This window comes from Rana temporaria, chromosome 8, assembly GCF_905171775.1.
Source record: "Rana temporaria chromosome 8, aRanTem1.1, whole genome shotgun sequence".
NCBI lineage: Eukaryota > Metazoa > Chordata > Amphibia > Anura > Ranidae > Rana > Rana temporaria.
The window spans coordinates 181279097-181299228 of record NC_053496.1 but is presented as its reverse complement, the minus strand read 5'-3'; the positions used below and the strand labels follow the sequence as shown (position 1 = coordinate 181299228).

At 44.9% G+C, this 20132-nt stretch overlaps 1 protein-coding gene across 1 annotated transcript; it reads left to right on the top strand.

Annotated features, from left to right (window-relative positions):
• Positions 1-6815: 6815 nt before the first annotated feature.
• LOC120910117 (zinc finger protein OZF-like) lies at positions 6816-12397 on the top strand. Its single transcript, XM_040321989.1, has 3 exons — positions 6816-6850; positions 6962-7091; positions 8946-12397. Exons 2-3 carry the CDS (start codon positions 7028-7030, stop codon positions 10259-10261), a joined length of 1380 nt encoding a protein of 459 aa, XP_040177923.1. The 5' UTR covers positions 6816-6850; positions 6962-7027; the 3' UTR covers positions 10262-12397.
• The last annotated feature ends 7735 nt before the right edge of the window (positions 12398-20132 follow it).

Genomic DNA, 20132 nt, shown 5'->3' with positions numbered 1-20132 from the left:
ACATACAGCCCACTATCCTACCCTCCACACTCCTCTCCTGTACATACTGCCCACTCTCATGCCCTCCGCACTCCACTCCTGTACATTTTTGCTTGGAGAAAGGGTTATAGAATATAGTTTTTTTAACATAATGTTCTGTTTTAATTTTCGTTTTTGTAATTTCACCTATTTATGAACACAGTCAAGTTCTTTTCATAAAATTTTTACATGTTTGTTTAGATTTCACCTCAGGTGTTTTATAGACAAAATAAATCGAAGAACATCAAGAAGCAGCTGTCAAAGTACGGAAAAACAACATAAGCTGCAGATTTTACTGTCTCAAGCAGGAGGTGATCTACGTAATCGTATTGTCAGTGGAACGCAGAGACAGGAAGTGATATTGCGTAGAAAGAGGAAGTGATGTAACAAACAGACAGGAAGTTCCTGGTGAAAGGTGAGTCAGGAGGAAGTTGATGGGAGACATTGCTGGAACTGGCAGCAGAAGAGGTAATAAGATATTATTTTATATTTACACCCAGTAACCCCCCCGGTCATGTCCGTCCTCTTCCTCCATAGTCACTGTGACGTATTTTATCTCCAGCAGATGCTGTTTTCTTTCTCCGTCTTTCTCTTTATAATGTATATGCTTCGCCATGAACCATATTGTACATTTCTAGACCAAATACGTCCCAAACTGAGAGATATTTATCCAAATTTTATTCCAGAGCCTCTGGTTTGTACACCTGATACATCCTAAATATAGAGCCATTTATCCAACTGTCCATCCAGAACCTCTGGTTTATAGACCAGATACATTCACAGGGGCAGACCCACAAAGAGAGTACGCCGGCGTATCTACTGATACGCCGGCGTACTTTCAAATTTCCTGCGTCATATCTTTGTTTTGAATCCTCAAAACAAGATACGACGGCATCTGCACGTTTAGTGTGATGAGTAGGGTGCTGGTCCTCGGGCCTGCTCTGAAAGTCTTAGGAGTGGGTGGACATGGCCTTCTGGCTTAGTTCGCCTGCTCTCATGGGGTCTCCCTTCGGGGGAGCCTCACCGAGGAGGGTTCTGTTTCGGCAGTCCCTCCGAGGATGTTGGGTCCATGTGGCTTTGGCTGCATGGACCACAGATCACTCTTTTCCCTGCCAGGAGCCTAACGCCCCGGGGGATCAGAGCTGGGCCCTTTTCGGAGGGCCAATTGACGATGCACTCGTTACAGTTTTTTGTGTCACTCTTTATGTGTGTGCACATTTTTCCTGCACCGGGTGAAGTTTTTGGATTGTGTTTTGCACGCCACAGGCTTTTTAATAGAAAAAAATAACATATAGGAATGCGTTGAGCTTAGGGTGACCACGTGTCCCGGATTGCCCGGGACTGTCCCTTAATTAATACTTGCGTCCCGTGTCCCGGACACCCTCATTACGGGACAATACAGAGTCCCGGAATTGGCCTGGGCCGATCTAATGCCCCCTAAAATAGCCTTTGCATACATCCTCTCTGTCTCAGCCTGTGGTGGACCCCTAGCTGACAGAGAGTGAGACCCCTTTTTACTTTATTTCCACCGCTGGCTCAGTGCCCAAACTGGTTGCTACCTCCTGCCTCCCGCTTGGCGTGTAGCAACCAGTGACGTCAGAGCAGGAGAGAGGGAGAGACCTATAGCAGCAGATGAGAGTTTAACTTCCTCCTCCGCGCCTTCTGTTCAGCTCCACCCACCTCCTCGTGTATGCTCTGGAGTCCAGCCAGGCAGCCAGAAGAAACATCGGACTCTGAGACAGACTGCAGTGTACAGATGAGAGATGGTACAAACTAAGGCAAGTAACATTGCAAAGCACTGACCAGCAGATCCATCCGTGTTCTAATCCTGTCGGCTCTCCCTCAGCAGTCAGAGTTCAGTAAGACACTGGAGTGTGTGTCTGCACTCTGCACAGTACACTCAGAGGCTTGCTCCAGATAAGGGTCGGCAGGAGAGACACTGACACATGACACCCTGGATGGAAGGAGGAAACTTCCTTAGATATCAGGGCAGGGTTCATGCTGGGACTTGTAATCCTTCACTTTTGGGGATGTGACTCCCCCCCCCCCCAAAAGTGAAGAACTACAGGTCCCAGCATGAACTCCTCAGAGCTGAAGATGTTTCCTGCACACATGATAACTCCTCACACCCAGTCCTGTCCGGCTGCTCCCTGTCTCTTCTCTCCCACTACTTGTTTGCCTCTCACTGCAGCAGCCCCCCCCCTCCTCCTTCACCCTCAGCCTTTCATGTTCTGCCACCTCTTCACCTTCTAGTCTTGTTACCCCCTCTGTATACCAAGCAATCCTCTCAGGAGTGGCTCATCAGCGACTATCACAACCTCAGAGTCCTGCCAGCATTCCATTCATTGCTCCTTCAAACTGCCAGAAATGTTTTAGTTACTCCACTGCAGCGGTGTAACTACAGGGGGCGCCATTGCAACCCAGCCTCATACTCCAGGATGGTCCATGCAGCTTCCCTCTAAACCTGGATAGGAGGGGTGGCATATAGAGGAACTGATGCCCTCCATGTTCTTCTTGCAGCCACTGAATGCCTGCAGGAGGTAAAGGAGGAAAAGCGGGCATTCAGTGGCTGCAAGAAGAACATGGGGGGGGGGGCATCAGTTTCTCTATATGCCACCCCTCTTATCCAGTTTCCTTCTGCTGCCCACAGGTCCCTCAACACTCTCCTGGCTGATCTTCCCCAGTAACTTCTCTGCTCTCTCCCACCTCACCCCCCATTCACCAACCCCCTGCTGTCCTCTGGTCCCACCTGTGCTGTTCTTCAGTCCCCCCCCCCCTCTGCTGTCCTCTGGTCCCACCTGTGCTGTTCTTCAGTCCCCCCCCCCCCTCCTGTGCTGTCCTCTGGCCCCACCTGTGCTGTTCTTCAGCCCCCCCCTCCTGTGCTGTCCTCTGGTCCCACCTGTGCTGTTCTTCAGTCCCCCCCCCCTCCTGTGCTGTCCTCTGGCCCCACCTGTGCTGTTCTTCAGCCCCCCCCTCCTTTGCTGTCCTCTGGTCCCACCTGTGCTGTTCTTCAGTCCCCCCCCCCCCCTCCTGTGCTGTCCTCTGGCCCCACCTGTGCTGTTCTTCAGCCCCCCCCTCCTGTGCTGTCCTCTGGTCCCACCTGTGCTGTTCTTCAGTCCCCCCCCCCTCCTGTGCTGTCCTCTGGCCCCACCTGTGCTGTTCTTCAGCCCCCCCCCTCCTGTGCTGTCCTCTGGTCCCACCTGTGCTGTTCTTCAGTCCCCCCCTCCTGTACTGTTCCTGATTTGAAGGAACTGTCCCTCATTTAGGGCATTGTCCCTCTGTCCCTCTTTCCTCTTTGTTTGTCCCTCAAGGAGCCAATATAAAAGAATAGTAGTGGTAAAAAAGCACCTGTGGGTTTAACCATTTTTATTTTTGTTTATAATTCTCCTACATATTTTTGCTAATAGGTGTCCCTCATTCCCATCTCAGAAAGTTGGGAGGTATGCCTCTATCCATCCCACGGTCCCCCTGTCCATCCCACGGTCCCCCTGTCCATCCCACGGTCCCCCTGTCCATCGCACTGCCCCTCTGACTACTCTGTGCCCCCCCCCCTGACCACTCAGTTGTTCTTCTTGATGCCTAGGGCCCACTTTTGATCTTGCGCATGGGCCGCTGATTTCATACGCCCCTGCCCCCAAAATCTGCAAAAAAAATGGGGGGGGGGTGTCCCTGAATGGCAGTTTGGAAATGTGGTCACCCTAGTTGAGCTACTAAGGGTGGAGGTATTACTACATGCCTTCAACCACTTAGCATAGAAAATTACAATAAGGATCAACGAGCACAACTGCATTAAAGATTCCAATGCACTTCTCTATGCAAGTGATTATCAGTACGCGGCCCCAGGCGTCACTCCAATCAGAGAACAGGAGTTTGGGGGTTCACTACATCATCTAACTTAAAGCGGGAGTTCACCCATAAAAAAATTTCTACCCGTAGATTGATGCTCATTTTGTCTAGGGGAATCGGCTAGTTGTTTTAAAATCCGAGCAGTACTTACCGTTGTAGAGAGCGATCTTCTCCGCCGCTTCCGGGTATGGGTCTTCGGGAGTGGGCGTTCCTTCTTGATTGACAGTCTTCCGAGAGGCTTCCGACGGTCGCATCCATCGCGTCACGAGTAGCCGAAAGAAGCCGAACGTCGGTGCGGCTCTATACTGCGCCTGCGCACCGACGTTCGGCCACGTTCGGAAAATCGTGACGCAATGGATGCGACCGTCGGAAGCCTCTCGGAAGACTGTCAATCAAAATAGGAACGCCCAGTCCCGCAGCCCATACCCGGAAGCCACTGAGAAGATGCATCTCTAAAACGGTAAGTACAGCTTCGATTAAAAAAAAACTAGCCGATTCCCCTTGACAAAATGAGCAGGAATCTAAGGGTAAAAATTTTTATTTACGGGTGAACCTCCACTTTAACATAAAAAAATGCAATGGGCTACTAAGGGAGGAGGTATTACAACATCCCTTCTAACCTTAGCCCAAAAAAGGTATAACGAACATGTTCAGTATTTAAGGGAGGAAGTCCGTACACAGGCAACAACGAATGTCAAGCACGTAGCATATGAAAATACTGTATGCAATTGACATATACTTTGAGAGAGGCAATTATAGCTCAGATGGTTCCAAAGTGTATGTCCCTATAAGATATTGCACAGCAGACAGGTAAAGCACACCAAGTAATCCCAAGCAGTACTGTAATATACAGTAAAGGCAGATTCGAATACAGTACTTAGAAGAAGGTATATGTGAACCGGGTAATTGCACAGCAATAATTGTAACATAGTAATGGTACTTATCCGTTTTCAGGGATGAGTGTTATCCAGTAAGCAAATATTGCAGCAGCCTTGGGATTCTGTAGTGCAGGGTCTCCTGGTGGGGGATATCTTGGGGTGTCCACAGCAACTGTTATAAGCTTGCCAGCGTAGATCCAGGTGTGGGGCGCTTTCCAGTTTTAGGGATAGATAGTAGCTGTTCCTTGTTTGTAGCCAAGCCGGCTATGGCCGACAGTAATAGGACAGCGTGTACTATCCACGCTGTCCTCTTTATAGGAGGGAGGCATGTGTAGTGCATAAAGCACTAATCCGACCCGCACTTCCGCGTTCCACGCTGGAACGCACGCGGCGCCGGGCGATGACGTCATCGCGCGGCCGCCGTATGCGTTCCAGCGCAGAATGCAATACGGTGACAAGAGAGCGTCTATTACAAGAACCATTTATCCAACTGTCCATCCAGAGTCTCTGGTTATAGGCCAGATCATCCTAAATATAGAACCATTTATCCAACTGTCCATCCAGAGCCTCTGGTTTATAGACCAGATTCATCCTAGATATTGTTTGCAGAGCTGGAAATGTTCTATATTTATTTTCAGCTCCAGCTGTTCTTTGGTGACAGTGACTCGCGCTCCTATGTTGATGGTTATTATTGCATCCACTGACAAGGCTGGGGCTTACATTCTTTCCTCTTTCTCTTCAGTTTATCCCCAGGTCCTATTTTGTCTAAAACTTAGTAAAGTTACATTGATAGTTTAGGCCTGGGATATATAGTACAAGAAGCATTTTGAGGTGTCAGAACTGTGAAGGAACACTATGTAGACCTTTTCATCCCAATACAGTCCAGATAATTCCGAGTTTATTATCCGTCTACAGAGAGGAGAGTCCTGAAGAAATCACATGACCACTTGTTAAGGATGGATAAAGACCAAAGTCACATGACTGAGAGGATATTAGACCTCACCCTGGAGATCGTCTACCTGCTGACCGGAGAGGTGAGGAGGATTCTGGGAGGTCACATGACATCACTCTTATCTCTATTAATAAAACACAGACCTGACCGGAGAGGTGAGGAGGATTCTGGGAGGTCACATAACATCACTCTTATCTCTATTAATAAAAGACAGACCTGACCGGAGAGGTGAGGAGGATTCTGGGAGGTCACATAACATCACTCTTATCTCTATTAATAAAACACAGACCTGCCTGGAGAGGTGAGGAGGATTCTGGAAGGTTTGTATTAATAATTGTTTCTGTCTCTTCCTAAAAAGGATTATAAAGTAGTGAAAAAAACATCTGGTGATCCAATAACACCCAGCAGCTTTGTTCATGGGACACCACCCATCACAGTGCCTCCACCTTACTGTCTGACAACAGAGGTAACCAGTGCCAAGAAGATTCTAGAAGTCACCAAGAAGATGATTGAGCTGCTGACAGGAGAGGTGAGCGGTGCCGGGAATTCTGGGACATTATCCAGTAACAGACAAGGGATGTGTCTGGATGGTGACTGTATCATTGTGTGTGTCAGGTTCCTATAAGGTGTCAGGATGTCACTGTCTATTTCTCCATGGAGGAGTGGGAGTATTTAGAAGGACACAAGGATCTCTACAAGGACGTCATGATGGAGAATCAGCCGCCCCTCACATCACCGGGTAAGAGGAGACTTTATTGTAAAGGAGAGAGCAGTATGGAGGGTCCACCTAGATCCCCCATTATCTGATAAACACATAGAAACAATGTATTCAGTCAGTGTGTGTGTTTCCTACAGATGGATCCAGTAATGGGAACCCACCAGAGAGATGTCCTCGTCCTCTGTATTCCCAGCTAACAGTGGGGCCCAAACTGTAGGGTGGTGCACATGTTACTGTCTTTTTAGAAATGCAGGGCTGTTATGCAAGAGGCTGCCAGGAGACTTTATTGTAAAGGAGAGAGCAGTGCAATGTATTCAGTCAGTGTGTTTGTTTCCTACAGATGGATCCAGTAATGGGAACCCACCAGAGAGATGTCCCCGTCCTCTGTATTCCCGGGATTCCACACAGGAAGATCACACCATCCCTCACCATCATCAGGTAGGTGGGACTGAAGGCTGGGGGAAGGTCAAAAATCATTCTAAAGTACGAAATTACATTCTTTTACTTTTTCTCTTTTTGGGAATGTATTCTACCACTTTTGGGGTTTAGCCTGAAAAGCCAGAAAACATAAAAGAGGAAGAAGAAGAGAGGTTGGAGAGTGGAGATCAGCAGTCTATGGAGGAGGGGGAGATGATTATGAAAATTAAACAGGAGGAATCTTCTCTACATATGGACACAAGTAAGTCATAAACAGTAAATTTCACATTTCCATTCTTCTACAATGAGTACAAAGTGTGCATTTATCAATACATGTGTGGAAAAAAGCAAAAAAAAAAAAAAGAACATAAAAAATTGAAATCTGCTGATCCAACGGAAGGCAAAAAATCCATAGGAAGTTTGACCCAATTTTCTACCACCTCTTGCTTTCAAAAGATAATAATATTCCTCGTTTTCACAGCGATTAGAAGAAAGAACCATTTCTGTATCGGGTTCTTTTGTAATTTATTGGAAGTATGGCTGCAAATTAATCATGGTGTGTAAGGGTGAGGTGCCGCGCTTGTATACCATTCAAGGGTCAAATGGAGGTGGCAACTTGGTGTCATCAAAATTGAAATTACTTTATTGACTACATGGTTAAATACAGTGCAAATGCCCTAACGCGTTTCGGCCCGACAGGCCTTACCCATGCTATGATTAAGGCCTGACATCCAAAACACGTTAGTTATTTGCACTGTGCACAAAGCAAGGTCCATAGAGACATGGATGAGTGAGTTTGGGGTGGAGGAACTTGACTGGCCTGCATAGAGTCCTGACCTCAACCCGATAGAACACCTTTAGAGTGGGTGGAGACTGCAAGCCAGGCCTTCTTGTCCAACATCAGTGCCTGACCTCACAAATGCGCTTCTGGAAGAATGGTCAGACACCCTCCTAAACTTTGTGGACAGCCATCCCAGAAGAGTTGAATCTGTTATAGCTGCAAAGGTTGGGCCAACTCAATATTGAACCCTACGGAGTAAGACTGGGATCCCATTAACTGTTTGCCGACCAGCCGCCGCAGTTATACGGCTCTGCTGGGCGAGAGCACGTAGCTATACGTCACCTCTCCCAGCAGCCAATAGGGGCCCCGCCGCTCTCCCCTGATGCCGACGTGTGTGCCCGGCGGTCGTGATCACCGCCGGGCGCCCGCGATCGCTTGTTACAGAGCGAGAACCGGGAGCTGTGTGTGTAAACACACAGCTCCCAGTCCTGTCAGGGGGGAAATGACCTATTGTCTGTTCATACAATGTATGAACAGCGATCTGTCATTTCCCCATGTCAGTCCACCCCCCCCCTACAGTTAGAACACACCTAGGGAACATGATTAACCCCTTCCTCGCCCCCTACTGTTAACCTCTTCACTGCCAGTGGCATTTTTATAGTAATCAATGCATTTTTATAGCACTGATCGCTATAAAAATGCCAATGGTTCCAAAAATGTGTCAAAAGTGTCCAATGTGTCCGCCATAATGTCGCAGTACCGATAAAAATCGCTGATCGCCGCCAATTTACTAGTAAAAAAAAAAATATTAATAAAAATGCCATAAAACTATCCCCTATTTTGTAAACGCTATAACTTTTGCGCAAACCAACCGATAAACGCTTATCGCGATTTTTTTTTTCTGAAAAATATGTAGAAGAATATGTATCGGCCTAAACTGAGGAAAAAAAATGTTTTTTATATATTTTTGGGGGATATTCATTATAGCAAAAATTTAAAAATATAATTTTTTTTCAAAATTGTTGCTCTATTTTTGTTTATAGCGCAAAAAATAAAAACCACAGAGGTGATGAAATACCACCAAAAGAAAGCTCTATTTGTGGGAAAAAAAGGACGCCAATTTTGTTTGGTAGCCACGTCGCACGACCGCGCAATTGTCAGTTAAAGCGACGCAGTGCCGAATCGCAAAAAGTGGCCGGGGGCTTAAGTGGTTAAAGTTCATGTGCGTGTAAAGGCAGGCGTCCCAATAATTTTGGTTATATAGTGTATATGACTCCTGAATGTAAAGCAGAAACATAACTATAACATTTTTTTTTTTTAATTGCTTTCCAACAGATGAACAGAACCGGAGCCGGAAGCGGAACTGGAGCCGGAATACCTCGGAGGGACGTTTTGTTTTATCTCCAGATTATACTACAGAAGATAATGGCGTCACTCAATGTTCTCCAGAAGCAAATCTCGTTACTCACAATATACGTCAAAGATCTTACAATTCGGAGAAATCCTTGAACCCCTCTGAGGAATCTTCCCATAAATCCCATTCTGTGACTCCAGAAATCCATCTAAAATCTCAGAGCTCAACAGATCCATCTAATCCCCAGGAATCTTCTTTAGGGCATGGAGGAGTTCCCATAGCAGAACATTCATTGTGCGGGAAACCTTTCACTGAAAACAGAGACCTTCTTACACACCAGAGAAGTCACACAGCAGAGCGCCCGTTCTCATGCTCACAGTGCGGAAAAAGTTTCACTTTGAAAGGAAACCTTGTTAGACACCAAAGACTTCATACAGGCGAGCGCCCTTTCTCATGTTCAGAGTGCGGGAAATGTTTCATTGAGAAAAGATGCCTTCTTAGGCACGAGAGAAGCCACACGGGAGAGCGCCCCTATTCGTGTTCAATGTGCGGGAAGCGCTTTGCCGATAAAGGAAACCTTCTTTTGCACCAGAGGAGTCACACAGGTGAGCGTCCTTATTCGTGTTCAGAGTGCAAGAAATGCTTCACCGATAAAGTAAAACTCCTTCTTCACCAGAGAATTCACACGGGGGAGCGTCCTTTTTCGTGTTCAGAGTGCGGGAAATGTTTTAGTCAAAAGGGAAACCTTGTTAAACACCAGAGGAGTCACACGGGTGTTCGTCCTTTCTCATGTTTAGAGTGCGGTTTCTCTTTCACTGCGAAAGGAGACCTCGTCAATCACCAGAAAAGCCACACGGGTGAACGCCCTTTCGCATGTTCAGTGTGCGGGAAATGTTTCATTTTGAAAAAGACACTTCTTACACACCAGAGAAGTCACACGGGCGAGCGTCCCTATTCGTGTTCCGAGTGCGGGAAATGTTTCATACACAAAGGAAGCCTTGTTAAGCACCGGAAAACTCACACAGGCGAGCGCCCTTATTCATGTTCGGAGTGCGGAAAATGTTTCATTCACAAAGTAGGCCTCGTTACGCACCAGAGAATTCATACGGGCGAGCGTCCTTTTTCATGTTCACTGTGTGGGAAATGTTTCACAGAGAAAGCAAAACTTCTAATACACCACAGAAGTCACACGGGCGAGCGTCCTTTTCCTTGCTCGTTGTGCGGGAAATGTTTTATTGAAAAAAGACAACTTGTTCAGCACCAGAAAATTCACCAATCTCGAACACTCAGCTGCTAATGCTGTTGTTATATTTCACAGATGGAACGGTTTACTCCATAGAAATAACATATCAAATCAAGTCATTTACGAAGGAGTATATGGGAAAGGGTAAACGGCAAAAGTGACCCTTCCGTTATCACTGGGGTCTCTTGGGTTGAGTCTGTTTTGGAGAGGCCAACAGGGTAAGATTTGGTTTCTACGGTTCCTTGCTCCTGATCCTCCTATTTGGGTTCTTCATCAATATTAAATAAAGATCCAGTGAGGATGATCCCTCTCCTAATGGGCCAAGTGGATATGTAGACCCAGGAAGTCAAGAGATCCAAGTATACAAGGGAATGATCGGAACCCTAGGAGCTTCAGATTCAACAGGGGAGGGGGGTGGATAGGCGTATTAGCATGATGAAGATATTAAATGTTTCTATGGTTGACTCCATAGAAATAATATATCAAAACAAGTCATTTACGAAGGAGTACATGGGAAAGGGTAAACCGCAAAAGTGGCCTTTCCGTTATCACTGGGGGCTCTCGGCTTGAGTCTCTTTTTGGAGGAGCCAACGGGGTAAGATTTGGTTTCTACGGTTCTTGGCTCCCGATCCTCTTTTTTGGGTTCTTCATAATGTTAAATAAAGATCCAGCAAGGATGATCCCTCTCGTAATGGGCCAAGTGGATACGAAGACCCAATAAGTCAAGAGATCTAAGTATACCAGGGAATGATCGGAACCCTACGTGCTTCAGATTCAACGGGGGAGGGAGGTGGATAGGCCTATTAGCATGATGAAGATATTAAATGTTTCTATGGTTTACTCCTTAGAAATAATATATCAAAACACGTAATTTACGAAGGAGTACATGGAAAAGGCTAAACGGCAAAAATGGCCTTTCCGTTATCACTGAGGTCTCTCGGCTTGAGTGTCTTTTTGGAGACGCCAATAGGGTAAGATTTGGTTTCTACTATTCCTGGCTCCCAATTCTCCAATTTGGGTTCTTCATCAATGTTAAATAAAGATCCAGCAAGGATGATCCCTCTCGTAATGGGCCAGGTGTATACGCAGACCCATGAAGTCAAGAGATCTAAGTATACCAGGGAATGATCAGAACCCTAGGAGCTTCAGATTCAGAAGGGGAGGGAGGTGGATAGGCGTATTAGCATGATGAAGATATTAAATGTTTCTATGGTTGACTCCATAAAAATAATTTATCAAAACAAGTCATTTACAAAGGAGTACATGGGAAAGGGTAAACCGCAAAAGTGGCCTTTCCATTATCACTGGTGGCTCTCGGCTTGAGTCTCTTTTTGGAGGAGCAACGGGGTAAGATTTGGTTTCTATGGTTCTTGGCTCCTGGTCTTCTTTTTACAGTTCTTCATTAATGTAAAGTAAAGATCCAGCAAGGATGATCCCTCTCGTAATGGGCCAAGTGGATACGTAGAACCAGGAAGTCAAGAGATCTAAGTATAGCAGGGAATGATCGGAACCCTAAAAGCTTCAGATTCAATGGGGGAGGGAGGTGGATAGGTGTATTAATTAGCATGATGACAATATTAAATGTTTCTATGGTTGACTCCATAGAAATAATATATCAAAACAAGTAATTTACGAAGGAGTACATGAGAAAGGGTAAATGGCAAAAGTGTCCTTTTCGTTATCATTGGGGTCTCTTGGTTTGAGTCTTTTTTTGGAGATGTCAACGGGGTAAGATTTGGTTTCTACGGTTCCTGGCTCCTGGGCCTTTTTTTTGGGGTTCTTCATAAACGTCAAAAGTGGCACTGGAGTCTCTTGGCTTGACTCTCTTTTTGGAGACGCCAACAGGGTAAGATTTGGTTTCTATGGTTCCTGATCCTCTTTTTTGGGGTTTTTCATAACGTTAAATAAAGATGGAGCTTGGATGATCCCTCTCGTAATGGGCCAAGTGGATACGTAGACCCAGGTCATTTACGAAGGAGTACATGGGCATTTCCGTTATCACTGGTTAAACTCTTGGTTTAAGGTTCTTTTTGGAGATGCCAATTGGGTAAGATTTGGTTTCTACAGTTCCTGGCTCCCAATCCTCATTTTTTTGGGGTTCTTCATGATTGTTAATTAAAGATCCAGCAAGGAAGATCCCTCTCGTAATGGGCCAAGTGGATATGTAGACCCAGGAAGTCAAGAGATCTAAGGCCGAGCACTCACGAGCAGACATGTCCGATGAAACCGGTCCGCGGACCGTTTTCATCGGACATGTCTGCCCGGGGACTGCCCGGGGACTTCTGTTCGATGGCTGTACACACCATCGAACAGAGGTCCGCGCGTAAACAATACGCGGGGCGTGTCCGCGGTTTCGCCGCGTCGGTGCCTTTAAAATGCTTCCACGCATGCGTCAAAGTCATTCGACGCATGCGAGGGATGGCGGGCGGCAGGACATGTACGGTAGGTCTGTACAGACGACCGTACATGTCCGGGCGGACAGGTTTCCAGCGGACTGTTTTAAAGCAAGTCCAGGAAACAGTTGTCCACTGGAAACCTGTCCGATCCGCCCGAAAATGGTCTGCTCGGGCCTACACACGGCCAAACATGTCTGCTGAAACTGGTCCGCGGACCAGTTTCAGCAGACATGTTTGGTCGTGAGTACGGGGCCTAAGAATACCAGGGAATGATCGGAACCCTAGGAGCTTCAGATTTAACGGGGAAGGGAGGTGGATAGACGTATTAGCATGATGAAGATATTAAATGTTTTTATGGTTTACTTCTTAATAATATATCAAAACAAGTCATTTATGAAGAAGTACATGGGCATTTCTGTTATCACTGGGGTCTCTCGGCTTGAGTCTCTTTTTGGAGGAGCCAACGGGGTAAGATTTGGTTTCTACGGTTCTTGGCTCCAGATCCTCTTTTTTCAGTTCTTCATTAATGTTAAGTAAAGATCCAGCAAGGATGATCCCTCTCGTAATGGGCCAAATGGATACATAGACGTAGGAAGTCAAGAGATCTAAGTATACCAGGGAATGATCGGAACCCTAGGAGCTTCAGATTCAACGGGGGAGGGAGGTGAATAGGCGTATTAGCATGATGAAGATATTAAATGTTTAAATGGTTTCTCCATAGAAATAATATATCAAAACAAGTCATTTGCGAAGGAGTACATGGGCATTTCCGTTATCACTGGTGTACATGGGAAAGGGTAAACGACAAAAATGGCCTTTCCGTTATCACAGAGGTCTTTTGGTTTAAGTCTCTGTTTGGAGACGCCAATGGGGTAAGATTTGGTTTCTACGGTTCCTGGCTCCCAATCCTCGTTTTTTTGGGGGGTTTTCAGCAATGTTATATAAGAATCCAGCAAGGATGATCCCTCTCGTAATGGGCCAAGTGGATACGTAGACCCAGGACGTCAAGAGAAGTATACCAGGGAATGATCGGAACCCTAGGAGTTTCAGATTCAATGGGGGAGAGAGGTGGATAGGTGTATTATGATGTGATGGAGATATTAAATGTTTCTATGGTTTACCCAATAGAAATAATATATCAAAACAAGTCATTTATGAAGGAGTACATGGACATTTATCGCTGGGATCTCTCGGCTTGAGTCTCTTTTTGAAGGAGCCAATTGGGTAAGATTTGGTTTCTACGGTTCCTGGCTCCCGATCCTCTTTTTTCAGTTCTTCATTAATGTTAAATAAAGATCCAGCAAGGATGATCCCTCTCGTAATGGTCCAAGTGGATACGTAGACGTAGGAAGTCAAGAGATCTAAGTATACCAGGGAATGATCGGAACCCTAGGAGCTTCAGATTCAACGGGGGAGGGAGGTGGATAGGCGTATTGGCATTATGAAGATATTAAATGTTTCTATCGTTTCTCCATAGAAATAATATATCAAAACAAGTCATTTACGAAGGAGTACATGGGCATGTCCGTTATCACTGGTGTACATGAGAAAGGGTAAACGGCAAAAATGGCCTTTCCGTTATCACTGAGGTCTCTTGGTTTAAGTCTCTTTTTGGAGACGCCAATGGGGTAAGATTTGGTTTCTACGGTTCCTGGCATCCCGATCCTCGTTTTTTTGGTTTTTCATCAATGTTAAATAAAGAATCCATACGTAGACCCAGGAAGTCAAGAGATATAATTATACCAGGAAATAATGGGAACCCTAGGAGGTTTGGCTTTTAAGGTAGCACTATGGTGAAGATATTAAACGTTTTTTGTGTGGTGTGATGTGATAGTTCTTGGTTTTCAGGTATTACAATATAGTAATATGGTGTTTTAAACAAACACTGATGACTTGGTCCCACACTCACCATATGGACAAGTATGGGAATACATAGACAACTCCTTTTTATAGGTTTATTTTGGTTCCTGAACGTCATTGCTCTTTGTTTTACAGAAGTAGCCGGCTTTGTTTGTCCAGTCAATGTGAAATATTTAATAAATTTGATATATTTATTACTTTAGTTATTCAAGATTGTGCGTTAATCATTCATTCTGATTTTCTAAAATAAACAAGAAAACTCTAGACGTCACTATATTCTGGTCCTGTGTTTTTTTGGTTTTTTTTATAAATGACCACAATTTCTCGGATGATTGGTGATTGAATTATTATTATTATACATGATTTATATAGCACCAACATGCACAGCGCTTTACAACATGAGGGCAGACAGTAGAGTTACAATGCAATTCAATACAGGAGGAATCAGAGGGTCCTGCTCGTTAGAGCTTACAATCTAGGAGGGAAGGTCAAGTGACACAAAACGTAATAACTGTGGGCGATAGACTGATGGAGAAAATGTAAATACAGTTGTCAGGTGTGGGTAGGGTAGGCTTCTCTGAAGAGGAGGGTTTTCAGGGATCGTCTAAAAGCTAACAGAATAGGAGATAATCGGCGAGCATGGGATGAGGTGACAAGGGAGCTGGACAGCAGGAGGTCTTGGGAGGAGCAAAAAGAAAGATTTGGTTGTTATTTCGAGACTAAGCTAGTGATATAGTTGGGGGTCAGGTTGTGGATGGCTTTGTAAGTTATTGTTAGCATTTTGAATTTAATTTGGGTGAGGGGAAGCCAATGGAGGGATTCGCAGAGAGGGGTAGCAGACACTAAGAGGTTGGTAAGGTGGATGAGCCTGGCAACAGCATTCATGATGGACTTAAGGGGGGATATCCTATGTAAAGGTGAGCCAGTGAGGAGGGAATTGCAGTAGTTAAGGCGAGAGGTGATCAGGGAGGGAACTTGGAGCTTTGTGGTGTCATTGGTTAGGAAGCGGCATATTTTGGAGATGTTGCGGCAGTTGAGGCGCATGATTTGGACAGTGATTGGACGTGGGGCCGAAAGGATAGTTCAGAGTCCAGGATTACACCTATAACCTTGGCATGTGGTGACAGACTAATAAATCTGCCATTGATCTTGAGATAGAGATCAGGGGAAGAATTACGTGGGGGAACAAAAATTATGAGCTTGGTTTTGGATAGATTGAATTGAATCGTGGTTAGTCCCTAGAGATGAATCCATTGGTGTTTTATTTTATAAGTGTAAAGTAGAGTCTTTTGTAGAGTCTAGATTTAGAAGGTCCAGATCCACAATTTTTTTTTTTTTGTTCTGAGATCCAATGCGCACACAAGAAACAAAGACTGTGCACAAAAAAAGTGATTCCCGGAAGTAAATCACACAAAAAGTGCACAGGGTGTTCACATGGTTCTCCTCCAAAGAAAAAGGACCCTAGCCCTGATACCCCAGAATAGAAGACTGCTGACAGGGACTGGGGTACTCATGTTCCACCCAGCCAGACCCCTTACTTCGGGAGACCTGCTGATGCAAGATTTGCCCAACTACTAAACAGGGTCCCCCAAAGGCAGAACCTGACCATAAGGCCACGTTCCAAGATTTTTAGGGCAGGCCTACACCCTACTAATTGGGAGTAAGTAAAGTGTCATTGTGCTGTGCAAAAGACATACAACATAAAAAAACAGGGAATAAGGGAAAAGGAAATGTGCTTCAAGCATCAAAATGATATACAATGGCTGGCCTTACAAAGGTTCCGGCAGTCCCGGCCAAAGGCCAAGCCCTTGAGGCAGGTGTGAAGAAAGCATGCAAGAAATGCTGTGACTTAGATGCCATCAAAATCAAAGTGAGCCCCCCTCACAGTAACTCCAGGGGCTCAAGCCCTGTGGACCCATTTGTGTGTCAGCTGATATCTAAGGATACATACAGTAGAGACACTAAAAATACTATATTTGCATCTTTGCCCTGGGCGCTGGATGACCTTGTCCCGCCACTGCTCTCACCTCAGTCATGCATGACTGTTGGGACCAAATAGCTCTGGTGTTTGCCAACTCTGTCAAAGGGGCCACAAGTGCTCAATGCTTCCTCTCCTGTGGATACAGTATCCGATCCCTGCGGCTTTAGTGGCCTCTAAGCCAACTGCCACTGAGGCTCTGATGCTGAGTCTCTCCCGTCTTTACCGGATGAACCTTTCTCTGAGAAGTCACAGTTTTCTGCCATCACTCCTAAACTGAAAGAGACCATTTTGGCTCTTGTTGATGAGGTAAACACTATCTCGAAACTAGAGGATCAGCCTGTCACTTTTACTAGTGCTATTGCTGGTCTAGGATTCTTTAGAGCACCTATGACCACCGAGACCTTTCAGGCCATTCCCATTCTTCTTTATGTTTTAATTTTATTTGGGCGTATGTGGTATGTTTCTCCGATTGGTCAATTTTACTGAATTTAAAAAAAGCAATAAAATAGATTTTCATTATCTTTACTTATTATCTGGATTTCAAATTGAACAAAAAAAAACGCACCAAGAATCTGTTAGAATATTGTAATGCAAACAGACTTTATATCCTACGTATTGTCAAAGGAATGCAAAGACGGGAAGTGACGTAATAAAACAGAGGGAAAGTTCCAGGTGAGAGGTGAGTCGAGAGGAAATAAAGAGGAGACATTGCGGGAACTGGCAGCAGAGGAGGTAATAAGATATTATTTTATATTTACACCCAGTAACCCTGTCATGTCCGTCCTCTTCCTCCATAGTCACTGTGACGTCTGATTTGGTCTATAAACCAGATACATCCTAAATATAGAACCATTTATCCAACTGTCCATCCAGAGCCTCTGGTTTATAGACCGGATACATCCTAAATATAGAACCATTTATCCAACTGTCCATCCAGAGCCTCTGGTTTATAGACCAAATACATCCTAAATATAGAGCCATTTATCCAACTGTCCATCCAGAGCCTCTGGTTTATAGACCGGATACATCCTAAATATAGAACCATTTATCCAACTGTCCATCCAGAGCCTCTGGTTTATAGACCAGATACATCCTAAATACAGAACTATTTATCCAACTGTCCATTCAGAGCCTCTGGTTTATAGACCAAATACATCCTAAATATAGAGCTATTTATCCAACTGTTCGATGAGAGCCTCTTGGTTAATAGACTAGATACATCTTAAATATAGAAACATTTATCGAAATATTAATCCAGAGCCTCTGGTTTATAAACTGGATACATCCTAAATATAGAACCATTTATCCAACTGTCCATCCGGAGCCTCTGGTTTATAGACCAGATACATCCTCAAAATAGATGCCCACAGACCTATTTTGGTGGAGTTGGCTGTCAGGGTGACATCAATGTGCGCAGTACATGCAGCGTCCAGCGACACTAAAGCCTCGTACTCAAGCTTAGATTTTCGGACGACCAAACGTCCTTTTTTTTTTGTGGCATGCTAGTCTCATGTCAAAAGTGAAGAGGTTACTCACGATATTAAAAATTTCGTACGACAGAATACAACGTCAGAAGTGACATAATGTGTTGAATAGTAGAAAGAAAAATTACCGCTCACGAAGCTTCTGATCCCTCACATTGCTCCCGCCCTACTCAATACCGACAGGTGCTGGCTCTGCACAGGTCCATAAAGAAAGAACACATCTCACGATGTGAAACGCGTTAGCCACCTTGTCCTTGTTTTGTCCACTTTTCATTTGACTGTATATTGGATTATATTGTTATTATACAATAAAGACGCCAGTGCTGCAGTCCAGGATGTGTTCTTTCTTCAATGTGTTGAATAGGTTTGTATGTATTTTTTAATTTCTGTGCATGCTCTTACGATATTCTTCGTACTAATGAAACGAAAACTGGACGTTGAGTTCACATCCGACAAAAGTTTAATAGTCTGCACATCCAGCTTTTGTCTGACGAAAAAAGCAAAATCGGCTGTCGAAAGCATCGTACTAACGATCCTAAAATCGGCAGACAGCTCGTCGTACAAATTTTTCTATCCGATTTTCGTATTGTGTGTACGGGACTTAATGTGACGGGGCTCACAATATAGATATTCCCGGCAATGTCATGTCTACATATCCTTTATCACACATGTTCAGTATTATTTCTCTCCAAACCAATATTTACAGTGTAATACTTCTCTAGAAAGCCCATCTAGTGATAAAACCCTTAACAGAAGATCTAACCCTTCTCCGCTCTATCTAAGCCTAGAATAAAAAGTTTTGTCTAGGGTTGTTTATTAAATGGAATCTCTCATTCTCTTGCAGTTGCATCGATACACAGGGCCTATGATGTAATATAAAACTCGGAACGGAGCTCTTTTCTTAGATCATACACCACGTCAGTGAGGATGGAGGAGGACCAGAGTCACATCACTGAAAGGACTTTGGACCTCACACTGGAGATCATCTACCTGCTGACCGGAGAGGTGAGGAGGATTCTGGGAGGTCACATGACATCACTCTTATCTCTATTAATAATACACAGACCTGACCGGAGAGGTGAGGAGGATTCTGGGAGGTCACATGACATCACTCTTATGTCTATTAATAAAACACAGACCTGACCGGGGAGGTGAGGAGGATTCTGGGAGGTCACATGACATCACTCTTATCTCTATTAATAAAACACAGACCTGACCGGAGAGGTGAGGAGGATTCTGGGAGGTCACATGACATCACTCTTATCTCTATTAATAAAACACAGACCTGACCGGAGAGGTGGGGAGGATTCTGGGAGGTCACATGACATCACTCTTATCTCTATTAATAAAACACAGACCTGACCGGAGAGGTGAGGAGGATTCTGGGAGGTCACATGACATCACTCTTATCTCTATTAATAAAACACAGACCTGACCGGGGAGGTGAGGAGGATTCTGGGAGGCCACATGACATCACTCTTATCTCTATTAATAAAACACAGACCTGACCGGAGAGGTGAGGAGGATTCTGGGAGGTCACATGACATCACTCTTATCTCTATTAATAAAACACAGACCTGACCGGAGAGGTGAGGAGGATTCTGGGAGGTCACATGACATCACTCTTATCTCTATTAATAAAACACAGACCTGACCGGAGAGGTGAGGAGGATTCTGGGAGGTCACATGACATCACTCTAATCTGTAACTAAACCACAGACCTTATCGGAAAGGTGAGAAGGTTTCTGAGAAGTCATTTATTATAATTGTTACTTTCTCTCTCTCTCAGGATTATAAAATAGTGAAGAAAAAACCTGGGGAACCATTAACATCCAGCACCTTTCTTCAGGAGACATCGCCCATCACAGGGTCGCCACCTCACTGCCTGACAACAGAGGTAGAGCATCGCAAGAAGATTCTAGAAGTCATCAACAAGATCATCGATCTGCTGATGGAAAAGGTGAGTGGTGCCGGGAATTCTGGGACATTATCCAGTAACAGACAAGGGATGTGTCTGGATGGTGACTGTATCATTGTGTGTGTCAGGTTCCTATAAGGTGTCAGGATGTCACTGTCTATTTCTCCATGGAGGAGTGGGAGTATTTAGAAGGACACAAGGATCTCTACAAGGACGTCAAGATGGAGGATCAACAGAGATTCAGTGAACTAATAACTAGAAAGAAATACTTTTACTTGAAGGAGAT

Bases quoted from the DNA above. Each gene is read 5' to 3' on its own strand.
- LOC120910117 (XM_040321989.1), top strand. From the start codon at position 7,028: ATGGAGGAGGGGGAGATGATTATGAAAATTAAACAGGAGGAATCTTCT. The intron at 7,092-8,945 runs GTAAGTCATAAA...GCTTTCCAACAG, and splicing joins TTCTCTACATATGGACACAA to ATGAACAGAACCGGAGCCGG.